Source organism: Berghia stephanieae, chromosome 10, assembly GCF_034508935.2.
Source record: "Berghia stephanieae isolate SIO BIC M18660-M18661 chromosome 10, UCSD_Bste_1.3, whole genome shotgun sequence".
Lineage (NCBI taxonomy): Eukaryota > Metazoa > Mollusca > Gastropoda > Nudibranchia > Aeolidiidae > Berghia > Berghia stephanieae.
In genome coordinates, this window is record NC_088369.1 from 46,663,448 (window position 1) to 46,673,447 (window position 10,000).

The 10,000-nt window shown below is 37.0% G+C and overlaps 1 protein-coding gene across 1 annotated transcript in view; it reads right to left on the reverse strand.

The window, feature by feature from the left end:
* The window catches only part of LOC144980685 (uncharacterized), a 27,129-nt gene that overhangs the window by 10,160 nt on the left and 6,969 nt on the right, over nucleotides 1-10,000 (reverse strand). The window contains exons 3-5 of the mRNA XM_078928364.1: nucleotides 3,701-4,735; nucleotides 1,762-2,660; nucleotides 7-77 (exon numbers count right to left, since the gene is read on the reverse strand). Of these exons, the coding sequence (XP_078784490.1) occupies nucleotides 7-77; nucleotides 1,762-2,660; nucleotides 3,701-4,735 (2,005 nt within the window). The remainder of the gene's footprint in view (nucleotides 1-6; nucleotides 78-1,761; nucleotides 2,661-3,700; nucleotides 4,736-10,000) is intronic.

Below are 10,000 nucleotides of genomic sequence, written 5' to 3' on the forward strand. Positions count from 1 at the left end.
GAAAACTGCTTCTCTTGGTTGTGGATGCTTCGGTGATGGTCAAGACTGACCGAATGCCCAAACGTTTTCAGACAGATCTGTGAAAACATCGTACAGGTCTTTATGATAAAAAGAAAATAATGAATCTTAAAAAGGTGTTAATAAATTGATGAATAGATAAATAAATATATTGATTATACTATATTATATTATATTATTTATACTTCGAAAATATATAAACAGATGACTGGAATCGAACGGTGAAACAAGCTTTTCCTATTGTCCGACGTGCTCTTATTTGCAGGTCTGATAACCCGATTCCTTATGGGCTCATTGTTGTCATGGAAATCTCAAAAATGACGCAAACTATTGTACATTACAACAATGTTAAACTAGGCCCATAAAGGGGGTTCGGCTGTCAGACCTGTATTTATTTACACGTAGCTACGCCGAAAGAACTATGACCTTGACTTTTTTATTCTCTCAAGAGCCTTCCACATTTGCTTGGGCTGCCTTATCTCGTTGATAGAGCATTCACCAGCAACCCAAGTGACGGGTTTCGAATCCCAGTGAAATCAAACAATTTTTCCGACTTCCCTTGTCCACCCAACAATAACTGAATAGTTGGGATCTGTCAGATTTAGCGGAAAGTCCTTTAACTCACTCAATCCTAGAGATTTTTGCTACTTTTCAAAATTGGAAAAATGTTTTTAAAATACATAGATAGTTTGATTCAACTACCATTAACATGCAAAAACTAAAAAACATTAGCTTTGATACTACGCCTATATTTTTTTCAGAAACATGTAATAATAAAAATGTGGTAAAAGTAACCCCGGGTAAACTACGGATATAGTTGGTGTTAGGGTTGAGTGAGTTAGTATAGAATATTGTCCTATTAAAAAGGTAACAAGCATTTGTTTCTGTCAATTTAATAAAACACTACATACAGAAACCAAGGTAAACTCTGATTTCTTGTTATAATATCCGTGGTTTTTCCTTCTTGCCGCGTACGGTCAGGGACTGGAACCAGCTTGACGCTAAAGTGACCGAAGCCACTACAATTGATGCTTTTGTGGCAAGTTGCTATGCAAATACTTAGACCTTACACAAACCATCACTGATCAACGTTGTTGACCCCTGAATGTCCCTGGAAATTGATTTTAGACTAACGATTATAAACAAGGAATACAGAGAGATTGGAAAGCAGTTTCATATTTGCCATAATAATCAACCAATTGATTGTGGGCAATCAAAGGAAGAAGAAGAAGAAGAAGAAGAAGAAGAAGAAGAAGAAGAAGAAGAAGAAGAAGAAGAAGAAGAAGAAGAAGAAGAAGAAGAAGAAGAAGAAAAAGAATATTAATCTTAAATTCCTACTTCGACACTATCGGTAGCGACGTGGTCTAGTACTATAACATTCGCTTTCGGACCGGTAGGTCTCTAATTCGAGTCCCATCGTGAGCGGGCGTTAAGTTGAATCACTGGAGAAAAAAAAAGAAACCCCTCTTTACTCACATTATCTCGTCGCACTCGTGGGTAAAAAGAGTACCTAACCAGTTATCTTTGTTTGTTTTTTTTTTGGGAGAGAGAGAGAGAGAGAGAGAGAGAGAGAGAGAGAGAGAGAGAGAGAGAGAGGAATGTGATAGCGTCTTTCACTTTCAGGCTTCATGTCTCTTTCTACATGTTAAATGTTGCTATTGACTTGAGACCCTTTGTTAAGAGCTTCGAGAATATTATTTAGTGGGTATCGCGCTAAAAAAAAAGTTGTTAAAAACCTCTCACCTCACAAGAAAAAGGCCGGAGTCCAGAGTGAGCGCGTCGAACATGGACCTCGAGTCCGTGTGCTGTGTTGAACGGTTTTCGGCACTGGGCACAATGGAAAGATGCATCAGAAGGTAGATTGTTGTTGTTGTTGTGCAATACTGACGATGTTGTAGACGCGCTCATGTTCAGAGGAACTGCCGCCATCTTTCTCAAAACCTCCAGAGTCCCCAGTCCTCGGAGTCTTTCCTCGAAAGATCCCGGATGGGTTGGGATGTTGTCATTTCTCGGCCACACTTTCCCAGGATGCAGTAAAGGATTATTTCTATGTGCAGACATTATAGATTCGTTGCTTATGGATTGGTTATTTGTTGAGATTTTGCCTTGTGTATGCCACGGAGATTGGCTGAAAGCTGAATTAGGGGTTTTTCTGTTGATAAAGATTTTGCTTATTTCATCCGCGGATAGATTTGCGAAGTTTTTGTGAAAGAGGGCGGGGTTGTTACAATAAAGGCTGGGGTAATAGCTAGATTGATTACTGCCATCGTGCTTGGAGAAAAAGAAAGGGAGGGTTGGGGTAATGGTTGGAGGAGGAGGGAGGTGATGGAGATGGTATGGTGGTGATAATAGATTGTATCGCCGAGCCATAGGGTTTTGAACTTTTGGGCTTCGTGGTGATAATGATGATAAGGAGATAGGGGAAGAGGATGACGACGACGACGACGATGACGATGATGATAATGATGCAGACATGTACGATGAGTTTGACGATAAAGGCGATGAAACAGATAACAATAATGAAGGTTCTGAATGAGTTGCCGTGCTTGGGGGTGTTCGTGGAATATTCCTGTCAGGGTTGTGGAACGGTTTTGCAGATGTAACCGTTGTTGAAGCAACTTCGTTGCTGTTTTGACGAAGGCCTGAAAGAATTATAAATATTATTATGAAACAAAAAGTTTTGTTTTAATGGGGGTTTACATTTCTTTCTAGTCTGCCAGGGTCATGTCAGTGTCCGTTTAAAGGAAGATGGTGAAAAACTTAAAAGATAATAAATCTGCACTTCCAAGAATCGATAAATGAATAAATTTGGAACATAAATTGACTCCAATGCAATGCATCCACGTGTCTAGTGTTAGACCATGTAAAACTCCTTCCTGGTCACCAGCACATGATATGGCTACTTATAATTTAAGGTGTGCGGCTTTGTGGTCTTGTGGTATGACACTCGCTTTCGGATCGGAAGGTCCTGGGTTCGAGCCTCGCTCGGCGCATAGTTGAGTCCTTGGATAAGGCTCTTTACTCATATTCTCTCACCGTACTCAGGTGTAAAATGAGTACCTGGCCGTTAACAGCGTTGTCTTTGTCCGAAAAATTGTAATATCGCCTAACTGGCGTCATGTTCCGTCCTACATCTTGAATATTGCTGTTGAAGAGGACCCCTTGTAAAGCGCTTTGAGCACATTTAGTGGATATTGCGCTATATAAAGCTCAATGTTGATTAATTTTTTTTAATACTTACGATTCCATTCTTTCGTTTCTTTCTTTCTTTTTTTTTTTTTTTTTTTGGTCCAAAAACTGGGATTCAGAATAAAACTTGTCATAAATTCTAAATCCTAATCAGAAGCCCACGATTTCGCTACCTTGTCTATACAAGTCCTTCAAGAGCAAGCAATCCAATACGCTTCAACAGCCGTGACGTCACTTAGTAACTGACTCTAAACGATCAGAACAATGGCGGACGCCCTTGTGAAATATTTCTCCGACTAGCATAAAAGCGTATCCAGACGAAAAAAACCCATTATAAACTAAGTAATCTCATTCCAAGACAAAGACAGAAAGTAATTATTGGAAAACATATGTAAATTGATAGAATACACAGTAAGTACTTCCGCTCTGCCCACTATGGACGTTCTAAAATAAAAACCACCCAGAAACAAACAATACAACACATTTCGCTTACCATCTTCATCTTGTGAATCTGTCATCAATACTAGAAGATCGTCTTTCTCATTTTCGTCACTTCCCGTCATGCCTTCGTCCTCGTCGTCTTGTTCCAATTCCCATGGTCGGAATAAGGACGTGGTACATCGATTGGTCATGTGACTTTTACTGGTGTCCTTGTCGTCGTCTGTGACGGTCTTGGTGCAGCAGATATTATTATTATTATTATTATTATTATTATTATTATTATTATTATTATTATTATTATTATTATTATTATTATTGACACAGCAAGTGTTGGTAGAACCTATGGTATTGTCATTGTTATTTTCCTCATCGAAACCCGCATGTTTTTCATTTGACATGTTATCATCATTCATGAGTTGAATTCTTTCGCCATTATCGTTTTGAAAATCAGGCGAGGCGCACGGCTTAATCTTTAAACTGGAGTTTGAGTTTGGGCTTGGTATGGCTTCTCCCTCCGTGTTAACTTTGGACGTTGTAGAATCAATCCTGATATTTTTAACATTCTGGAAACGACTTAATATAATATTATTATTGTTATGAGAAACATTCAATGTTTCTATGCTATTTTCATTGACGCTTATGTCTTTGGTAATGAATTTGTCATTATTTTCGTCATTCTCGATTTTCATAGCTCCGTTTTCAAAGGTGCAGTTGGCGCTCAAATTACTTGCATTAGTAGAACGATGGTCAATGATGTCAATTTCAGTGTTTTTCATATGATCGTCGTAATGCATTTGAGGGTTCCGTTCTTTGAGAGAAAGTGTACCGTTTTCAATGTCAGTGCATTTTGTGTAATAACAGTGTGAGTTATGGGCTGTGCATTCTTCAGCTTTCGTCATTCGTCTTGATTTTGTGTCACCGATAAATTCCAATTCATTATAATCTACATCCGATTTATACGAATGTCCATTGAGGGTGTTCCTGGTACTTTCATGGTTCTGTGATAATGTCTGTGTTTTGAATGATCCTGTTGAGCACCACAATGTTGAAGCACATTTCGTTTCATTAATATTGTTTTCCTTTATTTCTGTGGATGAAATTATATGAAAACTAGAATTCATTATGAATTATGTAATAATTTATACATCAAGCAGAAATCCCCAACTTGTGCTAAGACTAAGTAGGCGCTACACATATAAAGATAAAGTAAGACAAATGCTATTACTACTCAAAAGCCTGCCGGAACTGGAATATGTGACCCTTCGCCTCAAAACGGTATTAAGTCGGTTTGGTTAATATGTTCAAAATTGAATTTATAACCAGAAATATCAGACTTGTGTTGAGTTTATATGTTTTATTGAGGAGAATGGATACCATATTTTAGGGTGCTAATGCCAACAATTAATATTTTTGACCAGTTTAACATTTAATTCGGCTTTTAAGCATCTGGTTCTCTTCCGACATAATATATACCGTTTGGAGGCGCTGGGTCACATATATTTAACATTTTCCTGAAACATCTGAGCTAGAGGCTAGAGATATCTTTAATATTTCTATTATATTGGGGTTCCGACAGAGGAAGCATTTTCAGCTACAGATAGTTTCCATGCTACTATGTGGTCTTGTGGTATGACACTCGCTTTCGGATCGGAAGGTCCTGGGTTCGAGCCTCGGCGCATAGTTGAGTCCTTGGAAAAGGTTCATTACTCACATTCTCTCACCGTACTCAGGTGTAAAATGAGTACCTGGTCGTTAGCGTTGTCTCTGTTCGAAAAAAAATTGTAATATCGCCTAACAGGCGTCATGTCCCGTGCTAAATGTTAAGTGTTGCTGATGGCCAGGGACCCCTTGTAAAGCACTTTGAGCACGTTTAGCTTAACTGCTGGTCAAAATTACTTCGCGATGGTGGTGTGCGAACGAATCGGCGGTCTCAAGAAGTGGGTGAGAGAGGGATCTAGAAATGACTTGGGTTTGAAACGAATATTTTGTGTTCGTGGATAGCTCACACGGTAGAGCCACGCTCTCACCTGCCAGGCGGAGTTGTCGTACCAATAAGGTCGCAGGTTCAAACCCCACCACCGCCGCGAAAATTTTTTATTCTCTATTGTCTTCTGGCACTTTTCTACTCACTTCATATCTTGTTGTTACCAACATAAGTGCCTGCTCCACTCGCTTTTCTGAATTAGTGGATATTGCGCTATATAAAAGCTCCATTTTTTTTTCAATAATTATGGGAACAGTAATTTGTCTTCTTTTTTTTTTTTTGGGGGGGGGGGGGGGGGGATCTGAGTGGTTTAGCAGATGTGTATACAAGTCGAGAACTCAAGAAATAAAATGGCGCTAAATCGTTTTGGCATTTGAAGACTTTCGTGGCAATTTCGAACTCCACTCGTGGTCAGTGGCCATTGCCGCATGGGTCTGTCTCAAAGACGAATTCAATGTGATTGGGTCTAGATCTTCTCAAGACATTTTTTCCCCAACAAAGTCATCACTTGCGTTATTTTCTTGATCTTCTCATAACGTTTGGGTCTTTCTTTAAGATGAATCCAATTTAATTTATTAAAATTTATTTATTTATATTTTATTATTATTATTATTATTATTATTATTATTATTATTATTATTATGATTATGATTATGATTATGATTATGATTATGATTATGATTATGATTATGATTATGATTATGATTATCATTATGATTATCATTATCATTATCATTATCATTATCATTATTATCATTATCATTATCATTATCATTATCATTATCATTATCATTATTATTATTATTATTATTATTATTATTATTATTATTATTATTATTATTATTATTATCATCATTATTATCATCATTATTATCATCATTATTATCATCATTATTATCATTATTATTATTATTATTATTATTATTATTATTATTATTATTATTATCATTATTATTATTATCATTATTATTATTATCATTATTATTGTAAACAAATTCATATAAGAACGAATTATATAAAAATAAATTTGCCTTTTAACCCTCTCCTTACCACCTATTGGAAAATCGTCACATTTGTTACGATGCAACCGTCATTTTTCTAATCCAGATTTCATTTCTTTTTGCTATAGTTATAAAAACTTGACATTCTGTAAAAGAGCTCACAATGTCGAACAATATTAAGTATAGAATCAGCAGTATTCATCATTGGTTTAAGTGCCCCCTCCACACGATTTCTCAATGGGAGAAGGAAAAAAAACGCGATTTGTTTAATCCCTAAAACATTGTAAAAACAAAAATAAAACACCAATCAAACAAAACAAAAATAAACAAAAAGAAAAAATACCCCCCCCCCCCCAAACAAAACAAAACAAAACAAAACAAAAAGCAAAACAAAAAAAACAAAAACAAAAACAACAACAAATAAAAACCCGAACAGACCCCACAACGTACCGACAATTTGGGGATTTTCTTTTGACATATCTGGGGGAGCCCCCCCCCCCCCCCCCCCCCCCCCCACCCACCTATATTTTTTCGGGGTGAGATCCCCCCAACCCCTATCAACCCTAACTAAAGATTCTATAGTAACCTGACATGATGAAACACAATATTTGCCATCACTTGAGGCATCGAAACTGATGGGAAACACAGTCAATTATAATAATAGGATTCAATAGTCTGATGTCACGTCGCCCAGCAACCAGCAGCTTGGTTCGAAACAAAGAAAATTGGTATTTTTTTATTCTTCATGCTGGCTAGAACTTTTTCACATGTCATGTGATCAAAATGTATAAAAGTCAAAACAGGATTTATAATGTTTTTCTCCTCTGGGTACACGTTTATGCTCGTTGGAGAAGTATTCCATAAGGGCGTCCGCCATTTTCCCGATAGTTTAGAACCAGTTGCTAAGTTACTATGCGTTATTACGAAGGAAGTGACGTCACGACTGTTGAAGCCTATTGCGTTGGCAGGAGTCGTAAACGACAACCGACTCATCAAATTGTTTTTGAAATTAGAAAGCTCACACCACTTATAAAAATGAAACTTATCTTAAATAGTAATATTTATAGGCCATTGCAACTAATTAATGGGCACGATCTATATTAACTTTCCATGTGCTCGGGGTCATTGATCACATTAATATGTGCTCAAAGTGACGCACATAGTGAAAAGTGTTCACAGTTATGGAAATATCTAACATCACGATTGGTCATTTTGTTCAGCTTGACACCTGGATATGTTTACAACTTTCATAAACAAAGCAGCGTGTTTACATTTCTGAAGAAATATCCAATCGTTGGACAGCAACAAATCACGTGATTGATGACTTGCTTGGACCAAAACATGAATATAGATCGCTCCCATTGAGGGTCCATAATGGCTAAAAGATTAAGTAATATAATACATACGCTGTGAAACTACGGAAGTTCTCCCTCAATGTCAATTGACTTACAAATGGAACCCAAAACATAAGGCTTAATCGTCTCCTTACCAACCATTTTCAGGATTTTCTCCAAAACTTCACACCCAACTAACAAATAATAGATTTTATATCACTCAGACATAATAATAGCAGTAAAATTCTTGCGATACATAATTTCTTTAGCAAAACATGCTCTATCTACAACACACTGTTCATTTTCTTTAGATTTTGTGATGAACAACAGACATTTGAATAAGAACAATGTTGGTTGTATCGTAACGAATGTGACGATTTTCCTATAGTTGGTAAGGAGAGGGTTAAAATGTTGATTGTATTGTAAGGAATGTAACGATTTTCCTATAGTTGGTACGGAGAGGGTTAAAATGGTTGTATCGTAAGGAATGTAACGATTTTCCTATAGTTGGTAAGGAGAGGGTTAAATAGTTGGTTGTATCGTAACGAATGTGACGATTTTCCTATAGTTGGTAAGTAGAGGGTTAAATAGTTGGTTGTATCGTAACGAATGTGACGATTTCCCTATAGTTGGTAAGGAGGGGTTGAAATGTTGGTTGTATCGTAAAGAATGTGACGATTTTCCTATAGTTGGTAGGTAGAGGGTTAAATGTTGGTTGTATCGTAACGAATGTGACGATTTTCCTATAGTTGGTATGGAGAGGGTTAAATGTTGGTTGTATCGTAACGAATGTGACTATTTTCCTATAGTTGGTATGGAGAGGGTTAAATGTTGGTTGTATCGTAACGAATGTGACGATTTCCCTATAGTTGGTAAGGAGGGGTTGAAATGTTGGTTGTATCGTAAAGAATGTGACGATTTTCCTATAGTTGGTAGGTAGAGGGTTAAATGTTGGTTGTATCGTAACGAATGTGACGATTTTCCTATAGTTGGTAAGGAGAGGGTTAAATGTTGGTTGTATCGTAACGAATGTGACGATTTCCCTATAGTTGGTAAGGAGGGGTTGAAATGTTGGTTGTATCGTAAAGAATGTGACGATTTTCCTATAGTTCGTAAGGAGAGGGTTAATAAGGAAATCTAATACACAACAATCGTATCTACCAAAGATATTGATTTTTACACAGTTGTGGAATAATTCATTTCGTAAACAAATTTTAACATACCGTTTTCTCTCGATGAGAATGTCGACCAAATTAGATAAGGTACTACCGCAAACTCGGGGACCCAAAGAATTTTGGGGTTTTGGGAGGGGGGAAACTTTTTTTTTTTAAGTCTCTCCCCTCCCAAACCCCCTACTAAAGACTTAAAAAAAAAAAAAGTTTCCCCCTTCCAAACCCCCAAAATTATTTGGGTCCCCGAGTTTGCGGTAGTACCATTAGATAATACACACACAAAGGTCACTAGAACACTATAGAATATTTTAGAACATCCTCCTTGAAAACTTCACAACACCATTGATTTCAATGAATTCATTGACCGTTGTGTCACAAGAGGATTTCGTGTGTGTCACCGATCGGGTCTTTAATCAGGTGTGTACAACGCCGTGCACGCAATAATGGAGCCAACTCACTCACACACTCACACACACATACACACACACTCACACACATACACACACACACACACAAAAGAATTTTTTTAAAAAGAAAAAAGAAAAAGAGAAAGAAGAGAAAAGAAAACAAGTTTAAAAAAATAGAAAAACAAAAACAAAAAACAAACAAACAAACACTTTAACGGCCCGAGGATGTTCACGAGTAAAAACAAAAATAAATGTAAACCAAAAAACTCATAGAGACAATTAATCAGTAGATTTTTGACCAATCAAAACATGGAATTTGTGACACATCCTCACACGTACTCGGGCAAACATTGTTGATTGTTTATAAACGGTAACGTGAATGGAATTGACCTCTCTCTGATCATTGTTTTTGTTTTTATACCTCCAAGTGGGTGACTAGTTATCACACGATTTT